Raw genomic sequence first — 24743 nt, forward strand, 5'->3', positions numbered from 1 at the left:
TTGGCAAGTGAGCCTGGCACACACACTGGCAGGCAGGCAACTGCAATTAGATTACACTAGCAGACTGATGTTTCACAGTCAAAAAAGTTTTTTTTTAAATATTTACACTACTGCTATAACAAATATGATTGGTGGCACTAGTTGGCAAGTGGGCCTGGCACACACGCTGGCAGGCAGGCAACTGCAATTAGATTACACTAGCAGACTGATGTTTCACAGTCAAAAAAGTTTTTTTAAAAAAAATTTACACTACTGTTACAACAAATATGTGTGGTGGCACTAGTTGGCAAGTGGGCCTGGCACACATGCTGGCAGGTAGGCAACTGCAATTAGATTACACTAGCAGACTGATGTTTCACATTTAAAAAAGTTTTTTTTTTAATATTTACACTACTGCTATAACAAATATGAGGGGTGGCACTAGTTGGCAAGTGGACCTGGCACACACGCTGGCAGACAGGCAACTGCAATTAGATTACACTAGCAGACTGATGTTTCACAGTCAAAAAAGTTTTTTTTAAAATATTTAAACTACTGTTACAACAAATATGAGTGGTGGCACTAGTTGGCAAGTGGGCCTGGCACACATGCTGGGAGACAGGCAACTGCAATTAGATTACACTAGCAGACTGATGTTTCACAGTCAAAAAAGGTTTTTTTAAAATATTTACACTACTGTTACAACAAATATGAGTGGTGGCACTAGTTGGCAAGTGGGCCTGGCACACACACTGGCAGGCAGGCAACTGCAATTAGATTACACTAGCAGACTGATGTTTCACAGTCAAAAAAGTTTTTTTTAAAATATTTACACTACTGATACAACAAATATGAGTGTTGGCACTAGTTGGCAAATGGGCCTGGCCCACACGCTGGCAGGCAGGCAACTGCAATTAGATTACACTAGCAGACTGATGTTTCACAGTCAAAAAAGTTTTTTTACAAAATATTTACACTACTGTTACAACAAATATGAGTGGTGGCACTAGTTGGCAAGTGGGCCTGGCACACACGCTGGCAGGCAGGCAACTGCAATTATATTACACTAGCAGACTGATGTTTCACAGTCAAAAAAGTTTTTTTTACAAATATTTACACTACTGCTATAACAAATATGAGTGGTGGCACTAGTTGGCAAGTGAGCCTGGCACACACGCTGGCAGGCAGGCAACTGCAATTAAATTACACTAGCAGACTGATGTTTCACAGTCAAAAAAGTGTTTTTAAAATATTTACACTACTGTTACAACAAATATGAGTGGTGGCACTAGTTGGCAAGTGGGCCTGGCACACACACTGGCAGGCAGGCAACTGCAATTAGATTACACTAGCAGACTGATGTTTCACAGTCAAAAAAAGATTTTTTTTTTAAATATTTACACTACTGTTACAACAAATATGAGTGGTGGCACTAGTTGGCAAGTGAGCCTGGCACACACACTGGCAGGCAGGCAACTGCAATTAGATTACACTAGCAGACTGATGTTTCACAGTCAAAAAAGTTTTTTTTAAAATATTTACACTACTGCTATAACAAATATGATTGGTGGCACTAGTTGGCAAGTGGGCCTGGCACACACGCTGGCAGGCAGGCAACTGCAATTAGATTACACTAGCAGACTGATGTTTCACAGTCAAAAAAGTTTTTTTTTTAAATATTTACACTACTGTTACAACAAATATGAGTGGTGGCAATAGTTGGCAAATAGGCCTGGCACACACGCTGGCAGGCAGGCAACTGCAATTAGATTACACTAGCAGACTGATGTTTCACAGTCAAAAATTTTTTTTTTTAAATATTTACACTACTGTTACAACAAATATGAGTGGTGGCACTAGTTGGCAAGTGGGCCTGGCACACATGCTGGCAGGTAGGCAACTGCAATTAGATTACACTAGCAGACTGATGTTTCACATTTAAAAAAGTTTTTTTTTTTTAATATTTACACTACTGCTATAACAAATATGAGGGGTGGCACTAGTTGGCAAGTGGGCCTGGCACACACGCTGGCAGACAGGCAACTGCAATTAGATTACACTAGCAGACTGATGTTTCACAGTCAAAAAAGTTTTTTTTAAAATATTTAAACTACTGTTACAACAAATATGAGTGGTGGCACTAGTTGGCAAGTGGGCCTGGCACACACGCTGGCAGGCAGGCAACTGCAATTAGATTACACTAGCAGACTGATGTTTCACAGTCAAAAAAGTTTTTTTTTTAAATATTTACACCATCGTTACAACAAATATGAGTGGTGGCACTAGTTGGCAAGTGGGCCTGGCACACACGCTGGCAGGCAGGCAACTGCAATTAGATTACACTAGCAGACTGATGTTTCACAGTCAAAAAAGTTTTTTTTTTAAATATTTATACTACTGATACAACAAATATGAGTGGTGGCACTAGTTGGCAAATGGGCCTGGCCCTCACGCTGGCAGGCAGGCAACTGCAATTAGATTACACTAGCAGACTGATGTTTCACAGTCAATAAAGTTTTTTTAAAAAATATTTACACTACTGTTACAACAAATATGAGTGGTGGCACTAGTTGGCAAGTGGGCCTGGCACACACGCTGGCAGGCAGGCAACTGCAATTACAGGGAGTGCAGAATTATTAGGCAAATGAGTTTTTTGACCACATCATCCTCTTTATGCATGTTGTCTTACTCCAAGCTGTATAGGCTCGAAAGCCTACTACCAATTAAGCATATTAGGTGATGTGCATCTCTGTAATGAGAAGGGGTGTGGTCTAATGACATGAACACCCTATATCAGGTGTGCATAATTATTAGGCAACTTCCTTTCCTTTGGCAAAATGGGTCAAAAGAAGGACTTGACAGGCTCAGAAAAGTCAAAAATAGTGAGATATCTTGCAGAGGGATGCAGCACTCTTAAAATTGCAAAGCTTCTGAAGCGTGATCATTGAACAATCAAGCGTTTCATTCAAAATAGTCAATAGGGTCGCAAGAAGCGTGTGGAAAAACCAAGGCGCAAAATAACTGCCCATGAACTGAGAAAAGTCAAGCGTGCAGCTGCCAAGATGCCACTTGCCACCAGTTTGGCCATATTTCAGAGCTGCAACATCACTGGAGTGCCCAAAAGCACAACGTGTGCAATACTCAGAGACATGGCCAAGGTAAGAAAGGCTGAAAGACGACCACCACTGAACAAGACACACAAGCTGAAACGTCAAGACTGGGCCAAGAAATATCTCAAGACTGATTTTTCTAAGGTTTTATGGACTGATGAAATGAGAGTGAGTCTTGATGGGCCATATGGATGGGCCCGTGGCTGGATTGGTAAAGGGCAGAGAGCTCCAGTCCGACTCAGACGCCAGCAAGGTGGAGGTGGAGTACTGGTTTGGGCTGGTATCATCAAAGATGAGCTTGTGGGGCCTTTTCGGGTTGAGGATGGAGTCAAGCTCAACTCTAAGTCCTACTGCCAGTTTCTGGAAGACACCTTCTTCAAGCAGTGGTACAGGAAGAAGTCTGCATCCTTCAAGAAAAACATGATTTTCATGCAGGACAATGCTCCATCACACGCGTCCAAGTACTCCACAGCGTGGCTGGCAAGAAAGGGTATAAAAGAAGAAAATCTAATGACATGGCCTCCTTGTTCACCTGATCTGAACCCCATTGAGAACCTATGGTCCATCATCAAATGTGAGATTTACAAGGAGGGAAAACAGTACACCTCTCTGAACAGTGTCTGGGAGGCTGTGGTTGCTGCTGCACGCAATGTTGATGGTGAACAGATCAAAACACTGACAGAATCCATGGATGGCAGGCTTTTGAGTGTCCTTGCAAAGAAAGGTGGCTATATTGGTCACTGATTTGTTTTTGTTTTGTTTTTTAATGTCAGAAATGTATATTTGTGAATGTTGAGATGTTATATTGGTTTCACTGGTAAAAATAAATAATTGAAATGGGTATATATTTGTTTTTTGCTAAGTTGCCTAATAATTATGCACAGTAATAGTCACCTGCACACACAGATATCCCCCTAAAATAGCTATAACTAAAAACAAACTAAAAACTACTTCCAAAACTATTCAGCTTTGATATTAATTAGTTTTTTGGGTTCATTGAGAACATGGTTGTTGTTCAATAATAAAATTAATCCTCAAAAATACAACTTGCCTAATAATTCTGCACTCCCTGTAGATTACACTAGCAGACTGATGTTTCACAGTCAAAAAAGTTTTTTTTAAATATTTACACTACTGTTACAACAAATATGAGTGGTGGCACTAGTTGGCAAGTGGGCCTGGCACACACGCTGGCAGGCAGGCAACTGCAATTAGATTACACTAGCAGACTGATGTTTCACAGTCAAAAAAGTTTTTTTTTTAAATATTTACACTACTGTTACAACAAATATGAGTGGTGGCACTAGTTGGTAAGTGAGCCTGGCACACACGCTGGCAGGCAGGCAACTGCAATTAGATTACACTAGCAGACTGATGTTTCACAGTCAAAAAAGTTTTTTTTAAAAAAATATTTACACTACTGTTACAACAGATATGAGTGGTGGCACTTAGCAAGTGGGCCTGGCACACACGCTGCCAGGCAGGCAACTGCAATTAGATTACACTACCAGACTGATGTTTCACAGTCATTTTTTTTTTAAATATTTACACTACTGTTACAACAGATATGAGTGGTGGCACTGGTTGGCAAGTGGGCCTGGCACACACGCTGGCAGGCAGGCAACTGCAATTAGATTACACTAGCAGACTGATGTTTCACAGTCAAAAATTTTTTTTTTTAATATTTACACTACTGTTACAACAGATATGAGTGGTGGCACTAGTTGGCAAGTGGGCCTGGTACACACGCTGGCAGGCAGGCAACTGCTATTAGATTACACTAGCAGACTGATGTTTCACAGTCAAAAAAGTTTTTTTTTTTAAATTTACACTACTGTTACAATAGATATGAGTGGTGGCACTGCAGGCAGGCAACTGCAATTAGATTACACTAGCAGACTGATGTTTCACAGTTAAAATTACACAGGCAAAAATACAAAAAAAAACAACTGATGTTCTAGCCCTAAAAAGGGCTTTTTGGGGTGCTGTCCAAACAGCAGAGATCAGATGAGTCCTTCAGGACTGTAGTGGAGACTGAATACACTAGTCTAGCTATCAATTTCCCTAAAAAATCATCAGCAGCTACACTGTCCCTCCTCTCACTAACAATACAGGATCAGAATGAATCTAAAATGACTGCTGCCTAGGAGCTGGGAGGGTCTCGGAGGGAGTGTCTGCTGCTGATTGGCTGTAATGTGTCTGCAGACTGTGAGATAGAGGGTCAAAATGTACTCAATGATGACGAATAGGGAGCGGATCGAACATCGCATATGTTTGCCCACCGCTGCGAACGCGAACAAGCTATGTTCACCGGGAACTATTCGCCGGCGAACAATTCGGGACATCACTACTTAGGAGTGGTCTGATAATCACTCAGCAAATCCATACTCAAGGGTATATTTATCAAAGGTCTGCCGGACCTGATCCGACAGTGCGGATCAGGTCCGCCAGACCTCGCTCAATGCCAAGAGCAATATGCTCTCCATATTTAGCATTGCACCAGCAGCTCTTGTGAGCTGCTGGTGCAGCGCCGCCCCCTGCAGATTCGCAGCCAATCAGCCGCCAGCAGGGAGGTGTCAATCAACCCGATCGTACTCGAGAGCAAAGCAGGCAGACAGGGTTATGGAGCAGCGGTCAAGAGCCTTCAGGCTCGCCAGAAACATGGGCCCTCAAGCTCCATCCGGAGTGTGAAAGATAGGCCACTCACACTTCAGTATCTGGAATGGTGTTTAACATCTGCTATATCTGCTCCGAGTTGATGAGGATATTAAACATGCTCGGTGTGAGACACTCAGTTTAGCTTGAGATACCCTACTGTAGAGGGATTGGAATCCATGTTAGTTTATGAGTGGGGCAAATTAAAATACTTTACCTAACATTTCTACTTGTTCATCCTTTAAATTAAAGGGACACAAAACCCATTTTTTTATTTTGTGATTCAGATAGAGCATGCAATTTTAAGCAACTTTCTAATTTACCCCTATTATACATTTTTCTTCATTCTCTTGCTATCTTTGCTATCTAAACGTAAACACCAATCAGCAAGCCCTACACAGGTACTGAGCCAAAAATGGTCCGGCTACTAAGCTTTACATTCCTGCTTTTTTAAAGATAGCAAGAAAATTAAGAAAAATTTATAACAGGAGTGAATTAGAAAGTTGCTTAAAAAAATGTGTTTTGTGTCCCTTTAACTGACAATAAACTCTACATAACTATCCTCCCTCCCCTTAACTGTGTCTTTTTTAGGTAAAGGTCAAAGAAGGTACAGACTAAAACCACAAAGAAAAGGAAGAGTTTTGGAAAGTGAAGGAAGAGAGGAAGTGGGTTACAAAAACAAAAAAGCAACCAAGTTATATTTAAAATATAAGCACAGTTAATTTAAAGGATAAACAAGTAGAAAAGTTAGGTAAATAACTTTTATTTCCCCCCAATCAGAAACTAAATATATTTAACTAACAGGCGGGCGGACAGCTTCTCAAATTGTGAAGCTGTCCATCCGCCTTCGCTACATACGGGCAGCGGATCTGTTGATCCTCTGACCCGTATGTTTCATTACACACTCATCGAAGTGTGTAATGCCCGCCCCTTCATTTGCAGAACCAATTGCGAGACTGAAGGGGCTGTCAATCACCGAGAGCGAGCAAGCTTTTCAGTTATTTTCTCTTGCCACCTCAGAGGTAGCGTAGGGTGTCTAATGACCGCTGCTTCTTACATTGCAGGAAGCAGGCTTGTATATGTGCACCTGCCACGCAAGTGCTCCGGAGCAGCGCTCGCTGCTTCGTACATGGAGCCCTTAATATGTAACTCAATGTAAATAGATTTATGAAAAATCTAGCAGCTGAAAAATGGTTTATAAAGAATCCCTGTGACAGACTGTTCCTTAACCATGACGGAGGATTTATACACTCAAACGTAAAAGGACATGAAACCCCAAATTTTTCTTTCGTGATTCAGATAGAGAATACAATTTCAACAACATTCCAATTTATTTCTATTATCTAATTCACTTTATTCTTTAAATATCATTTGTTGAAGAAATAGCAATGCACATGGGAAAGCCAATCACGCAAGGCATCTATGAGCAGCCACCAATCAGTAGCTACTGAGTATATTTAGATATGCTTTTCAACAAAACATATCAAGAGAATGAAGCAAATTAGATAAGTAAAGTAAATCAGAACGTGGTTTAAAATTGCATGCTCTTTCTAAATCATGAAAGAAAAAAACTGGGTCTCATGTCCCTTTAAGGAATAAGACAATTTTATCCTAAGCATATGCTCAATTTGTTGTCCAGTGAGGTTTTTCCTACAGCCCATGTCTTTCAAGCTAAGCTGAACAACTGTGCACTGAGATGTCATTCAGGTCTAACACCCTCACCAACCGGAAATTTGGACATTTATTTGGACATTTTATTAACTGATTTGTGTTCTGTAACTGTTTTTATGTATTTGCTTTATCTGCTTGTATGGCAGAATGGTATATATTGAATTATTAAAGGGACAGTCTATGCCAAAATAAATTTTCATGATTCAGATAGAGCATGTAATTTTAAAGAATTTTCAAATTTACTATTATCACCAATTTTGCTTTGTTCTTTTGGTATTCTTAGTTAAAAGCTTAACCTAGGAGGTTCATGTGCTAATTTCTTAGACCTTGAAGCCCACCTCTTTTCAGATTGCATTTTAACAGTTTTTCACCACTAGAGGGTGTTAGTTCACGTATTGCATATAGATAACACTGTGCTCGTGCACATGAAGTTATCTGGGAGCAAGCACTGATTGGCTAGACTGCAAGTTTGTCAAAAGAACTGAAAAAAGGGGCAGTTTGTAGAGGCTTAGATACAAGATAATCACAGAGGTTAAACGTATATTATTATAACTGTGTTGGTTATGCAAAACTGGGGAATTGTTAATAAAGGGATTATCTATCTTTTAAAACAATAAAAATTCTGGTGTAGACTGTCCCTTTAAGTAAACTATGTTCCCTGTATTGACACAATTTAGCAAGGTTAACCCAATCGCAATCTAGGTATATTTATATGGTTCTAGTATTATAAAATATAGGCTTTGGAAAAAGCATAATTCTAAATATTTTTTATTGAGATGTAATGTGGTTTTTTTAAAATATCAAAGTGGCTTATCTGTTGCATCACATTATCTATTTCTAATTTAATTATTTATATTTCTGTAAAATCAGAATCTCGCTAATGGTGAGATGTATGTGTGAAGCTATTGGATTATGTTTAGATCATTCTAACATACATGTTACCTCATTGTAATACAGGGAGTGCAGAATTATTAGGCAAATGAGTATTTTGACCACATCATCCTCTTTATGCATGTTGTCTTACTCCAAGCTGTATAGGCTCGAAAGCCTACTACCAATTAAGCATATTAGGTGATGTGCATCTCTGTAATGAGAAGGGGTGTGGTCTAATGACATCAACACCCTATATCAGGTGTACATCATTTTTAGGCAACTTCCTTTCCTTTGGCAAAATGGGTCAAAAGAAGGACTTAACAGGCTCAGAAAAGTAAAAAATAGTGAGATATCTTGCAGAGGGATGCAGCACTCTTAAAATTGCAAAGCTTCTGAAGCGCGATCATCGAACAATCAAGCGTTTCATTCAAAATAGTCAACAGGGTCGCAAGAAGCGTGTGGAAAAACCAAGGTGCAAAATAACTGCCCATGAACTGAGAAAAGTCAAGCGTGCAGCTGCCAAGATGCCACTTGCCACCAGTTTGGCCATATTTCAGAGCTGCAACATCACTGGAGTGCCCAAAAGCACAAGGTGTGCAATACTCAGAGACATGGCCAAGGTAAGAAAGGCTGAAAGACGACCACCACTGAACAAGACACACAAGCTGAAACGTCAAGACTGGGCCAAGAAATATCTCAAGACTGATTTTTCTAAGGTTTTATGGACTGATGAAATGAGAGTGAGTCTTGATGGGCCAGATGGATGGGCCCGTGGCTGGATTGGTAAAGGGCAGAGAGCTCCAGTCCGACTCAGATGCCAGCAAGGTGGAGGTGGAGTACTGGTTTGGGCTGGTATCATCAAAGATGAGCTTGTGGGGCCTTTTCGGGTTGAGGATGGAGTCAAGCTCAACTCCCAGTCCTACTGACAGTTTCTGGAAGACACCTTCTTCAAGCAGTGGTACAGGAAGAAGTCTGCATCCTTCAAGAAAAACATGATTTTCATGCAGGACAATGCTCCATCACACGCGTCCAAGTACTCCACAGCGTGGCTGGCAAGAAAGGGTATAAAAGAAGAAAATCTAATGACATGGCCTCCTTGTTCACCTGATCTGAACCCCATTGAGAACCTGTGGTCCATCATCAAATGTGAGATTTACAAGGAGGGAAAACAGTACACCTCTCTGAACAGTGTCTGGGAGGCTGTGGTTGCTGCTGCACGCAATGATGATGGTGAACAGATCAAAACACTAACAGAATCAATGGATGGCAGGCTTTTGAGTGTCCTTGCAAAGAAAGGTGGCTATATTGGTCACTGATTTGTTTTTGTTTTGTTTTTGAATGTCAGAAATGTATATTTGTGAATGTTGAGATGTTATATTGGTTTCACTGGTAAAAATAAATAATTGAAATGGGTATATATTTGTTTTTTGTTAAGTTGCCTAATAATTATGCACAGTAATAGTCACCTGCACACACAGATATCCCCCTAAAATAGCTATAACTAAAAATAAACTAAAAACTACTTCCAAAACTATTCAGCTTTGATATTAATGAGTTTTTTGGGTTCATTGAGAACATGGTTGTTGTTCAATAATAAAATTAATCCTCAAAAATACAACTTGCCTAATAATTCTGCACTCCCTGTACATGTTATGCCAATAATTGTAACTGTGTATTGTGATGACCATTGGGAACGCACAAATAAATAAACTAATGCTTATTTTGAATAGTGTAAAAAATGTCTTTGTGTTAGTTATATTTGCGTATATATACATATATATATATATATATATATATATATATATATATATAGCAACATTTAAAATTAGGGGGAGGTAAAAGGTGAGTTTAAATCCTCCACTACTCACAAAATATAGAGAAAATAACTCATTGTGTAGTTCATTAACAAATCTAGACAGGCCAGAAGGCTTGTTTTTCCCTACAGAAAAGCTCTGAATTATATTGTTTCCAATGCAGCAAAGGATTCTGGGTAAGATATACAAGGTAGGTTCACAATGACACACCTTTTTACTTCAAGTCTGCTTTTCAGCAGATTCTCTTTATGCCAAAGCATTGCTGTTCACACAGCCTATAAGCTTAGCTAGGGTTAGTGCCGTGATTCATAACCATCCCAGGACAGACAATTTTGTGGTTTTTGCCACTCATCACATGGGAGAAGGTTTGAAACAAGCCTTCTGGCCTGTCTTGATTTGTTAATGAACTACACAATGAGTTATATTTTCTATATTTTGTGTGTAGTGGAGGATTTTAAACTCACCTTTTACCTCCCCCTAATTTTAAATGTTGTTGTATTTTGCCCCGAAATCAACTTCATCCAGCAGTGATTCAAACCTTCCAGCTGATGAGTGGCAAAAACCACAAATAAGTCTGTCCTGGGATGGTTATGAATCATTGCACTAACCCTAGCTAAGCTTATAAGCTGTGTGAACAGCGATGCTTTGGCGTAAAGGGAATCTGCTGAAAAGTAGACTTGAAGTAATAAGGTGTGTCATTGTGAACCTAATTTGCATATATTGCCCAGAATCCTTTGCTGCATTGGAAATAATGTAATTCAGATGTTTTCTGTGGGAAAAACAAGCCTTCTGGCCTGTCTAGATTTGTTAATAAACTAAACAATGAGTTATTTTCTCTATATTTTGTGCGTAGTGGAGGATTTTAAACTCACATTTTACCTCCCCCTAATTTTAAATGTTGTTGTATTTTCCCCAGAAATCAACTTCACCCAGTAGTGATTAAAACCTTCTCCCATCTGATGAGTGGCAAAAACCACGAAATAGTCTGTCCTGGGATGGTTATGAATCACTGCACTAACCCTAGCTAAGCTTATAAGATGTGTGAACAGCGATGCTTTGGCGTAAAGGGAATCTGTTGAAAAGCAGACTTGAAGTAAAAAGGTGTGTCATTGTGAACCTAATTTGCATATCTTACCCAGAATAATTTGTTGCATTGGAAACAATCACCTAAATTACGAGTCTTGCGTTAGCCTTAAAAAGCAGCGTTGAGAGGTCCCAACACTGCATTTTAATGCCCGCTGGTATTATGAGTCTGGCAGGTACAGGTGTACTGCTCACTTTTATTCCGCGAATCGAGCATACCGCAAATCCACTTATGTAAATTGCGTATCCTATCTTTTCAATGGGACTTGCATAACGCCGGTATTACGAGTCTTGAAGAAAGTGAGCGGTAGACCCTGTCCTGTCAAGACTCCTACCGGATTTAAAAGTCAGTTAAGAGTTTTATGGGCTAACGCCGTAACATAAAACTCTTAACTAAAGTGCTAAAAAGTACACTAACACTCATAAACTACCTATTAACCCCTAAACCGAGCCCCCCCCCCCACATCGCAAACACTTAAATACATTTTTTAACCCCTAATCTGCCGACCGGACATCGCCACCACGTTAATAAATATATTAACCCCTAAACCGCTGCACTCCCGCCTCGCAAACACTAGTTAAATTTTATTAACCCCTATTCTGCCGTCCCTAACATCGCCGACACCTACCTAAATTTATTAACCCCTAATCTGCCGCCCCCAACGTCACTGCTACTATTAATTAATACTTTATTAACCCCTAAACCTAAGTCTAACCCTAAGTCTAACCCCCCTAACTTAAATATAATTTAAATAAAACAAAATAAAATTACTACAATTAAATAAATGATTCCTATTTAAAACTAAATACTTACCTATAAAATAAACCCTAAGCTAGCTACGATATAGCTAATAGTTACATTGTAGCTATCTCAGGGTTTATTTTTATTTTACAGGCAACTTTGTATTTATTTTAACTAGGTACAATAGTTACTAAATAGTTATTAACTATTTAATAACTTCCTAGTTAAAATAAGTACAATTACACCTAACACTACACTATAATTAAATTAATTTACTAAATTAACTAAATTACTACTAAATTACCTACAATTAACTACAATTAAATAAAATAAACTAAAGTAAGAAAAACCCCCACTAAATTACAGAAAAAAATAAAATAATTACAAGAATTTTAAACTAATTACACCTAATCTAATCACCCTAATAAAATAAAAAAGCCCCCCAAAATAATAAAAATCCCCACCCTATACTAGATTTCAAATAGCCCTTAAAAGGACTTTTTGTGGGGCATTGCCCCAAAGTAATCAGCTCTTTTACCTGTAAAAAAAAAATACAATACCCCCCAACATTAACCCCTTAATGACCGGACCATTTTTCAGTTTTCTTACCCTTAATGACAATGGCTATTTTTAAATTTCTGCAGTGTTTGTGTTTAGCTGTAATTTTCCTCTTACTCATTTACTGTACCCACACATATTATATACCGTTTTTCTCGCCATTAAATGGACTTTCTAAAGATACCATTTTTTTCATCATATCTTATAATTTAATATAAAAAATATATAAAATATGAGGAAAAAATTGAAAAAAACACACTTTTTCTAACTTTGACCTCCAAAATCTGTTACACATCTACAACCACCAAAAAACACCCATGCTAAATAGTTTCTAAATTTTGTCCTGAGTTTAGAAATACCCAATGGTTACATGTTGTTTGCTTTTTTTGCAAGTTATAGGGCAATAAGTACAAGTAGAACTTTGCTATTTCCAAACCACTTTTTTTCAAAATTAGCGCTAGTTACATTGGAACACTGATATCTGCCCGGAATCCCTGAATATCCCTTGACATGTATATATTTTTTTTTAGAAGACAACCCAAAGTATTGATTTATGCCCATTTTGGTATATTTCATGCCACCATTTCACTGCCAAATGCGAGCAAATAAAAAAAATTGTTCACTTTTTCACAAATTTTGTCACAAACTTTAGGTTTCTCACTGAAATTATTTACAAACAGTTTGTGCAATTATGGCACAAATGGTTGTAAATGCTTCTCTGGGATCCCCTTTGTTCAGAAATAGCAGACATATATGGCTTTGGCGTTGCTTTTTGGTAATTAGAAGGCCGCTAAATGCAGCTGCGCACCACACGTGTATTATGCCCAGCAGTGAAGGGGTTAATTAGGGATCTTGTAGGGACCTTGAAGGGTTAATTTTAGCTTTAGTGTAGTGTAGTAGACAACCCAAAGTATTGATCTAGGCCCATTTTGGTATATTTCATGCCACCATTTCACTGCCAAATGCGAGCAAATAAAAAAAAAAGTGAAATTTTTCACAATTTTAGGTTTCTCACTTAAATTATTTACAAACAGCTTGTGCAATTATGGCACAAATGGTTGTAAATGCTTCTCTGGGATCTACTTTGTTCAGAAATAGCAGACATATATGGCTTTGGAGCTGCTTTTTGGCAATTAGGAGGCCGCTAAATGCTGCTGCGCACCACACTTGTATTAAGCCCAGCAGTGAAGGGGTTAATTAGGTAGCTTGTAGAGAGCTTGCAGGGTTAATTTTAGCTTTAGTGTAGAGATTAGCCTCCCACCTGACACATCCCACCCCCTGATCCCTCCCAGACAGCTCTCTTCCCTCCCCCACCCCACAATTGTCCCCGCCATCTTAAGTACTGGCAGAAAGTCTGCCAGTACTAAAATAAAAGGTGTTTTTTTTTTTGTTTTTGTTTTTTTTAATTATTCAGCTGTGATGGACCCCTGCCTTAACCCCCAACCTCCCTGATCCCCCCAAACACCTCTCTAACCCTCCCCACCTACCTATTTGCCACCATCTTGGGTACTGGCAGCTGTCTGCCAGTACCCAGTTTTCCCCAAAAAACAAAGTGTGTTTTTTTTTATTTTTAAATGTTTTTTTTTCATTTTTTCTGTAGTGTAGCTGCCCCACCCCCAGTACCCCCACCCCCCTAACCCTACCAGATCCTATTATTATTAATTTTTTTACAGTTTGCTGCCCCCCCCCTCCCTCTTAACAAAATTCATTGGTGGCAGTGTTTGCTGCGCGCGCGCGCGCGCACACACACACACACGCACGCACGCGCACGCAGGCCCCCCTCTGCTCGCTCCCGGCATCCGGCGTGCACAATGCACTTGTAGGAACCGGATGCCGGGTAGCGATGGGCTGCCCACCCTCCTCCCTTGTAAGCTCCCACCCACCAACGAACGGCCCCATCGCTACTGGTGCAGAGAGGGCCACAGAGTGGCTCTCTCTGCATCGGATGCTTTTTAAAGGGTATTGCAGGATGCCTCAATATCGAGGCATCACTGCAATAACCTGAGAGCTGCTGGAAGCGATTGCGATCGCTTCCAGCACTCTCTTAAACAACTGACGTACCAGGTACGTCCATTGTCACTAACTGCTAGTTTTTGCAGGACGTACCTGGTACGTCAGTTGTCATTAAGGGGTTAAAACCCACCACCCACACACCCAACCCTACTCTAAAACCCACCTAATCCCCCCTTAATAAAACCTAATACTAACCCCTTGAAGATCACCCTACCATGAGACGTCTTCACCCAGCCGGGCACAAGTGGTCCTCCAGAGGGGCAGAAGTCTTCATCCGATCCGGGCAGAAGAGGACCTCCAGATGGGCAGAAGTCTTCATCCAGGCGGCATCTTCTATCTTCATCCATCCGGAGCGGAGCGGGTCCATCTTGAAGCCAGCCGATGCGGAGCATCCATCCAGAATGACGACTACACAATGAATGACGGTTCCTTTAAATGACGTAATCAAAGATGGCGTCCCTCGAATTCTGATTGGCTGATAGGATTCTATCAGCCAATCGGAATTAAGGTAGGAAAAATCCTATTGGCTGATCCAATCAGCCAATAGGATTGAGCTCGCATTCTATTGGCTGATTGGAACAGCCAATAGAATGCAAGCTCAATTCTATTGGCTGATTGGATCAGCCAATAGGATTGAAGTTCAATCCTACCTTAATTCCGATTGGCTGATAGAATCCTATCAGTCAATCGGAATTCAAGGGACGCCATCTTGGATGACGTCATTTAAAGGAACCGTCATTCGTGTAGTCGTCAGTCTGGATGGATGCTCCGCGTCAGCTGGCTTGAAGATGGACCCGCTCCACTCCGGATGGATGAAGATAGAAGATGCCGCCTGGATGAAGACTTCTGCCCATCTGGAGGTCCTCTTCTGCCCGGATCGGTTGGAGACTTCTGCCCCTCTGGAGAACCACTTGTGCCCGGCTGGGTGAAGACATCTCAAGGTAGGGTGATCTTCAAGGGGTTAGTGTTAGGTTTTATTAAGGGGGGATTGGGTGGGTTTTAGAGTAGGGTTGAGTGTGTGGGTGGTGGGTTTTAATGTTGGGGGGGTATTGTATTTTTTTTTACAGGTAAAAGAGCTGATTACTTTGGGGCAATGCCCCGCAAAAGGCCCTTTTAAGGGCTATTTGTAATTTAGTATAGGAAAGGGATTTTTATTATTTTGGGGAGCTTTTTTATTTTTATTAGTGGGATTATATTAGGCGTAATTAGTTTACAATTCTTGTAATTATTTTATTTTTTTCTGTAATTTAGTGTTTTTTTCCGTACTTTTGTTTATTTTATTTAATTGTAGTTAATTGTAGGTAATTTAGTAAATTAATTTAATTATAGTGTAGTGTTAGGTGTAATTGTAACTTAGGTTAGGGTTTATTTTACAGGTAAATTTGTACTTATTTTAACTAGGAAGTTATTAAATAGTTAATAACTATTTAGTAACTATTGTACCTAGTTAAAATAAATACAAAGTTGCCTGTAAAATAAAAATAAACCGTGAGATAGCTACAATGTAACTATTAGTTATGTTGTAGCTAGCTTAGGGTTTATTTTATAGGTAAGTATTTAGTTTTAAATAGGAATTATTTATTTAATTGTAGTAATTTTATTTAGATGTATTTTAATTATATTTAAGTTAGGTGGGGTTAGGGTTAGGGTTAGACTTAGATTTAGGGGTTAATAACTTTATTATAGTGGCGACGATGTTGGCGGTGGCAGATTAGGGGTTAATAAGTGTAGTTAGGTGGCGGCGACATTGGGGATGGCAGAGTAGGGGTTAATAAATAAAAAGTAGGTGTCGGCAATATTGGGGGCAGCAGATTAGGGGTTCATTAGTATAATGTAGGTGGCGGCGGTGTCCGGAGCGGCAGATTAGGGGTTAATAATATAATTTAGGTGTCGGCGATGTCGGGGGCGGCAGATTAGGGGTTAATAAGTGTAAGATTAGGGGTGTTTAGACTCGAGGTTCATGTTAGGGTGTTAGGTGTAGACATAACTTTTGTTTCCCCATAGGAATCAATGGGGCTCCGTTAGAAACTGAACGCTGCTTTTTTGCAGGTGTTAGGGTTTTTTTCAGCTGATTCTGCCCCATTGATTCCTATGGGGAAATCGTTCACGAGCACGTTTAGCCAGCTCACCGCTACCGTAAGCAGCGCTGGTATTGAGGTGAGATGTGGAGCAAAATGTTGCTCTACGCTCACTTTTTTGCGGCTAATGCCGGGTTTAAAAAAGACTGTAATACCAGCATTGTCTTAAGTGAGCGGTGAGAAAAAACTGCTTGTTAGCAACGCACCCCTGTTACCGCAAAACTCGCCTGTCTAGAATTGTTAATGAACTAAACAATGAGTTATTTCTCTCTCTCTCTCTCTCTCTCTCTCTCTCTCTCTCTCTCTCTCTCTATATATATATATATATATATATATATATATATATATATATAATATATATATATATATATATATATAATATATATATATATATAATATATATATATATATATATATATATATATATATATATATATATAGTGTATTATGCTATATATGTATTTTGATTTGCTTAAATACAGATGCAGAATATGTATTATAATTTTGTATAATTAACAAACCCCTTCCAACACATCCTTCACACACATATTTAGATTATTAGACATGTATAATGAGGTGGATTGCTTTTGCTCATCAAGATGGTACAAGCTTTAGATTATCAGGGCTAACATTTTATAGTGAATGCATTAAATCTGTGTCTATGATGTAATTTATTTGTTACAAAATCCTTAGGGTGATCTATATAGATGGAGGTGCATTGCGTTATACAGAAATTCCTTCTTAGCCTAATTTCAGTCCCTAATGCTCCCAATTCTACTGAGTCATATGTCTTACAAATAGGTAGACAACAATGTACTTACACCTGTTTTAGGAATAGTCATGTAATGGGGTGTTATAGTTTCCTAAATCAATTTTGTCAATAATGGGTTAAAACTATTTATGTGTTGATTTTAACCCCTTAATGACCGGATCATTTTTCAATTTTCTTACCCTTAATGACAATGGCTATTTTTAAATTTCTGCAGTGTTTGTGTTTAGCTGTAATTTTCCTCTTACTCATTTACTGTACCCACACATATTATATACCGTTTTTCTCGCCATTAAATGGACTTTCTAAAGATACCATTATTTCCATCATATCTTATAATTTACTGTAAAAAAAAATACAAAATATGAGGAAAAAATGGAAAAAAACACACTTTTTCTAACTTTGACCCCCAAAATCTGTTACACATCTACAACCACCAAAAAACACCCATGCTAAATAGTTTCTAAATTTTGTCCTGAGTTTAGAAATACCCAATGTTTACATGTTCTTTGCTTTTTTTGCAAGTTATAGGGCCATAAATACAAATAGCACTTTGCTATTTCCAAACCATTTTTTTTTTAAATTAGCGCTAGTTACATTGGAACACTGATATCTTTCAGGAATCCCTGAATATCCCTTGACATGTATATATTTTTTTTTAGTAGACATCCCAAAGTATTGATCTAGGCCCATTTTGGTATATTTCATGCCACCATTTCACCGCCAAATACAATCAAATAAAAAAAAACTGTTAAATTTTTCACAATTTTAGGTTTCTCACTGAAATTATTTACAAACAGCTTGTGTAATTATGGCACAAATGGTTGTAAATGCTTCTCTGGGATCCCCTTTGTTCAGAAATAGCAGACATATATGGCTTTGGCGTTGCTTTTTGGTAATAATAAGGCCGTTAAATGCTGCTGCGCACCACACTTGTAATATGCCCAGCAGTTAAGGGGTTAATTAGGTAGCTTGTAGGGTTAATTTTTAGCTTTAGTGTAGAGATCAGCCTCCCACCTGACACATCCCACCCCCTGATCCCCCCCTGACCTCCCTCAAACAGCTCTCTTCCCTCCCCCACCTCACAATTGTCACCGCCATCTTAAGTACTGGCAGAAAGTCTGCCAGTACTGAAATAAAAATCATTTTTTATTTTTTTTTATTTATTTTTTCATACTGTCTGCAGTCTGCATCCCCCCTTACCCCACAACCTCCCTGATCCCCCCATACATCTTTCTAACCCTCCCCCTCTACCTATTTGCCGCCATCTTGGGTACTGGCAGCTGTCTGCCAGTACCCAATTTGCCCCCAAAAATAGGTTTTTTTTTACTTTTAAGATGAAAAATATGTTTTCTGTAGTGTAGCTGGGCCCCCCTTAATAATCTACATCCCTCCCCCTCCCAGATCCCTTACTACTCAAAGAAGATCCCCAGGACCCCAGGCATCTGCATTAATTATATATTTATTCCGGTCATATTTTGCGTGCGCGTGCACGCCCGCGCACCCGCCCCCACTCCCCCCCTGCCGCAACCGCCGATATTGCAGGAACTACTGATGACAGATACCGATCGGGAGCATATACCTAACGGTCCTCCCAGAAGCTGCTCCCACCCACCAACGAATGTGATATGACTATAGTCCGATGCAGGGAGGGCCACAGAGTGGCCCTTTCTGCATCGGTGGGTAAAATAAGGGATTGCAGTGATGCCTCAATATTGAGGCATCACTACAATCCCTTGTAAGCAGCTGGAAGCGATTATGATCGCTTCCAGCGCTTCTAACAACAGAGGACGTACCAGGTACGTCAATTGTCATTAAGGGAATGTTTTTCCATGACGTACCTGGTAAGTCCTCTGTCATTAAGGGGTTAAATTATTAAGTACAAAGTAAGTAATATACTTACTTAGCTGTTCTGTAACTATGGTTACTAACCTGGTCTCATCTATCTGCTAATTATTTCATTTGTGCCCTAGTACAGATAGAATGAAATCTTGCCCATTGGTGTCCATTGAGTAGAGATGAGAAACAGTGTCATGGATTGTATAATGGCAGATATCAGTTTCAAATGATTCTTTTTAAGCACGTTTTTCAGAACTGATATAGTTAAAATGCTTTCTGGAATAAAGTCTGGGACATTCCTTTATTGAGTAACAAATGCTCTACTCCAATAGCATCATTCTTATATACAACACTATTTCTAAATACATAATAGTACAATGACATCTCTTCCAGCTTATCAGATGTAAAAACCTACAAAAAGTAAGCAATACGTGTAAGAGCATACCTAGGTAGGCAATGTGCAGGTGTCTTTGGCACTATATGGTAACAGTTTTGAAAGAATGAATTTAACTATGTTTTACACTTTTCAGTGCTATATGACAGCACTATATGGCAACAGTGTGTGTACAATGTTTAACATTGTTAAAAACATTCTCGAAAAAAAGCTGCTGCAATATAGTGCTCTATACATGTTAACGTCCCCCACCTTGATATGTCCTTCAAAGGAAACCAAGAGCATTAACTATATTTGATAATAGAAGTATAATGGAAAATTGTTTAACATTTTACATGTTGTTTGCATCATATAAAATTAGGTTCATTTCCTTTTAAAGAGACATTCTAATCTAATCTAATGTTTGGGATTTACCTATTGCAATCTGGATCTAAACTCACTGCTGCTTAATCTGTTTATAGCCAGATTACAAGTGGAGCAGAATTTAACGCTCCCGTTTGTGCGCTAAGTCTGCTAGAAGTAAGCTTTTTGCACACACTGGGTAGCGCTCGCATTACAAGTTGAAAGTAAAAAGTTCTGGTTTGCTCGCTAATCTGCTGCATGCAAAAAGTCAAAGTTAGAATATCACAAACACTTTAATGTATTCCCCCATATATTGTCCGACATGAAAATATGAATATTTCACATTCTTTACATAGCAGAATACATTCTATTTATTCATAAATACATATTGCTATATATATCTGGTGGTATTTTGGTACAATATATATCTATACCTATATAGATGATTATATATAGGTATAGATATATACAGATATATATAGGAATATCTATTTTAAAAAAGATAGAGCATATTCTGCTATGTGCAGAACATTGGAATGTGGAATATTTACAGTAAATATACACTATAACACTTTATTAAATATGAATACTGCATAAATATGCTTTTTCATGTTTTCATCTACTTGACTGTAAAGGGCTCCAATGCACTTCTGTATATATCTATATATTACTGTAAAGTGACCTCTTTGGCTAGAAGAGTTGAAAAGGAAGCTGCAGATAAATTGTAATGCTAATGCACTGTGGCTGAGCTCTGTAGCAACCCAATGGTTGCAGGTTCGATCCCCGGCAAGATCCACTCAGCCTTTCATCCTTCCAAAGTTGATAAAATGAGCAGCGCCTTGAGACCCTTACGGGTGATTAGCCGCGCTTTACAAGTACCCCATACATACATACATGATCGACCCCTATGTATTTTACTCCTGCAAAACCTGGACTGGCAAAGCTTTTAATCCCTTTCCATGTGTTAAATGTTAAAATACACTATTGCAAAATTACATATGCAGTTGCCTTGGTGTCACAAATGGATCTATGGGTATGTCTCCACCCTCAAAATTTCTATAACTGTTTATAATTCCATCATTACCCCTACACCGCACGCCCGATGTCTTGGGGTCACACTTGACTCAGATCTTTCCTTCACTCCTCACATTCAGTCCTTGGCTAAAGCCTGCCGCTTCCACCTTAAGAACATTGCTAAAATTAGACATTTCCTTACACAAGATACAACCAAGATTTTAATCCACTCTCTCATCCTTTCCCGCCTCGACTACTACAATTCCGTCCTCTCTGGTCTACCTAGCTGCCGCATAGCTCCTTTACAATCCATTATGAATGCCTCTGCCAGGCTCATCTTCCTTACTCGTCGCTCTTCATCTTCTGCACCTCTCTGCCAATCCCTTCACTGGCTTCCTCTTGCCTCTAGGATTAAACACAAAATCCTCACCCTGACATATAAAGCTCTCAACTGCACTGCTCCCCCCTACATCTCAGAACTTGTCTCTAGATACTCTCCCTCCCGTCCCCTTCGATCAGCTCAGGATCTCCTCCTCTCCTCCTCTCTTGTTACTTCCACACATTCCCGTTTACAGGACTTCTCCAGACTGGCCCCCATCTTGTGGAATTCCCTGCCTCGCTCCATAAGACTCTCCCCTAGTTTTAACAGCTTCAAGCACTCCCTAAAACCTCTACTATTCAGGGATGCATACAACCAACACTAACCTTTCCTAATGACATTGCTTTCCCCTTGAACCCCTTAGATTGTAAGCCTATGAGCCCAGCTGTTTACAGATCGCTTCATAAGAGCCGACTACAACAGTGAAACTCTCTGCAGGGCCCTCTACCCACTTGACCCCTACAAAAGCTATCCTGTACACCGACTATGTTTCCAGCACTGCGGAATCTGTTGGCGCTCTACAAATACCTGATAATAATAATAATAATAATAATTTATCAAGCTGACATAGTTTAGAACAGAAAAACTTATCTATTTCCAAGAATAGAAATAAATATTCATTTTTTTATAGAGATAGGATAAGATCTGTACAAAAACACATTTCCTAAAATTAGCAATGTATAACTTTTTAAGTATGAAACCACAATAAATACCACATCCTCATTTGATCACATAAATGACAAATTAAACTCGTATTTATCTTTATCGTAAAACTGTCTCCACATACACTGCATTCACATTTTTGAGGTGTGGTTTCTGTCCTAAGCAACATTATTTTTTAATGTACAGTATGGGGCCGAATTATCAAGCTCCGAATGGAACTTGATGCCCCTGCTCCATAACTTTTCCACCTGCTCTGAGGCTGCGGACATCAATCCGCCTGATCCTATACGATCGGGCTGATTGACACCCCCTGTTAGCAGCCGATTGTCCGCAAATTTGCAGGGGGCAGCATTGCACAAGCAGTTCACAAGAACCGCTTGTGTAATGATAAATGCTGACAGCGCATGCTGTCTGCATTTATCGATGTGAAGCGGACATGATACGCTACATTGTATCATGTCCACTCCCACATTAATAAAGAGGCCCCTATGTCTTTATAAACTGTAAGATACAGAAAGTGACAGATCAGTTTACTTTTTCTCAGCAATAAGTCTCCTAAAAAAGTCACATGAGGAAATCCTCAAAAGTATTTTTTTTATTAAACTTGTTATTATAATTACAAATGAAAGCAGGGTTATCTATTTGTAAGACATTATAATCAACCTATCCAACCATGCTATGCATAAGTAAATTTTGTAAACTGTATGTGTTATAATTCATAGTAAAAATATTTTGCATATATTCCTTTTAGTATTTTGTTTATAGACGTGTATACTAGATATAACCGTTCATAGAAATTACACGTGTCATTATTTTCAACTACTCAGGTTTTTTCTGGATATTTTATACTGAATTTCTTACATATGTTCTAAAGTTGCTCAAGAAATGTGAAATCTTGTAAACAAATATATAGACAAATCATGTTTCTTTTCATCTCCAGGAAAAGGAAGAATAATGTGTTCTTCAAAAACTTCATGCAACTCCACAATAGCTGAAAAAGATGTTAAGGCTAATTTGCTCTCTCCTATTACAACAATAGTTGTGCCAGCAATATACTCTGCTGTGTTTCTTTTTGGTCTTCCAGCAAATGGAATTGCATTCTGGGTTCTTGCTTTCAAAATTAAAAAGAAGCCATCTACTTTTCTATTACTTAACTTGGCAATTTGTGACCTCCTTTTTATGTTGGCATTGCCTTTTAAGATTACATACCACCTTCTTGGAAACAATTGGATATTTGGTGAAGCTTTATGCAGGGTGGCAACTGGATTTTTTTATGGAAATATGTATTGCTCAGTCTTATTCCTTTTGGGCATCAGTATTGACCGCTACATGGCTTTAGTACATCCATTCGCTGCAAAAGGTTTTCGTAGATGGAGAATATGCATAATAATTTCTGTTGGATTTTGGCTTGTAGCAGGAGCAGGCATGATTCCATTTTTTTTTGTTCCACAAACCAAAACATTTGAAGACCCACGTATTATAACATGTCATGAAGTCTGGGCAGCATGCCATGGTTATGAATGGTATACGTCATATTTTCTTGGACTTGTTATCCTGGGATTTGCCATACCTTTGATAATAATCTCATTCTGCTATTTGTCTATTCTCATAGCACTTTTAAGGAAGAAGGAATCCCATAAGCATGTGATACGACTGTTAATCATGGTATTTCTCAATTTCATCCTCTGTTTCACACCTAGTAATGTCTTGCTTTTACTGCACTATCTGGAAAACAATTGGGAAGGTCACAACAAACTCTACTTGTGGTATATGTTGGCATTGTCATTAACTTCCTTTAACAGCTGTATTGATCCATTCATATATTATTATTCATCACAAGAATTTTGGACAACAGTGAAAGATACATTTTGTTGTGACAAAGAAAAAAACAGTAGGATATCTGGGAGCACCCAAAAATTGAAACTCACGGCTTCCTTGGATAGTAAAGAAATTATAAAAGCAGAAGCCTAGCACCCCCACATATTGCTTTTTTTCTCTCACATTTATTATTACTGACCAATTAACCTTTATATAATGTGAATAATACTGACTTTTCAACTGTTTTGCCTGTATTATTTTGAGTAAGGATATATAATAACTGTTAGATAAGTCATTAATAAACCTGAAAACATATAAAGTTATAAATAACACTGCTATTAGTATTATCTTCTATTGTCTACCCCCTCTGAAAAAGTTGGACATTAATTTACCAATCGAGAGGGAGACTGGCTATCTGCACTATACAAGGTGTGTAGGTGTGTGCGTGTGTGTGCGTGTAGGTGTGTGCGTGTGCGTGTAGGTGTGTGTGTGTGCGTGTGTACCAAAATTCATTAAAATTATGGGGGGAGATAAAAAACTGAAATTAAAATCCTCCATGTCTCAAAATTAAATCAATGTAAATATTTGCACAAGAAACTAGCACATATAGGCAAGATTCCCCGCTTGCTTTTTCCCAGAAATACCTCATATACAATGTTACCAATGCACAAGAGAATTCTGGGTATGATATTCAAATTAGATATGCACATTTGCATATCTAATTTGCATATCTTTCCCAGAATTCTCTTGTGCATTGGTAACATTGTATATGAGGTATTTCTGGGACAAAGCAAGCAGGGAATCTTGCCTAGATATGCTAGTTTCCTGTGCAAATATTTATATTGATTTATATGTATATGTGTATATGTATATGTATGTATATATATGTATGTATGTATATGTATATATATATATATATATATATATATATATATATATATATATATAT

General features: G+C 38.7%; 1 protein-coding gene across 1 annotated transcript in view; it reads left to right on the forward strand.

Moving 5' to 3' along the window:
- The window catches only part of LOC128662393 (proteinase-activated receptor 3-like), a 69532-nt gene extending 45406 nt beyond the window's left edge, over positions 1-24126 (forward strand). The window contains exon 2 of the mRNA XM_053716183.1: positions 22917-24126. Coding sequence (XP_053572158.1) covers positions 22917-23947 — 1031 coding nt within the window. The 3' untranslated portion in view covers positions 23948-24126. The remainder of the gene's footprint in view (positions 1-22916) is intronic.
- The last annotated feature ends 617 nt before the right edge of the window (positions 24127-24743 follow it).

Source organism: Bombina bombina, chromosome 6 (genome assembly GCF_027579735.1).
Source record: "Bombina bombina isolate aBomBom1 chromosome 6, aBomBom1.pri, whole genome shotgun sequence".
NCBI lineage: Eukaryota > Metazoa > Chordata > Amphibia > Anura > Bombinatoridae > Bombina > Bombina bombina.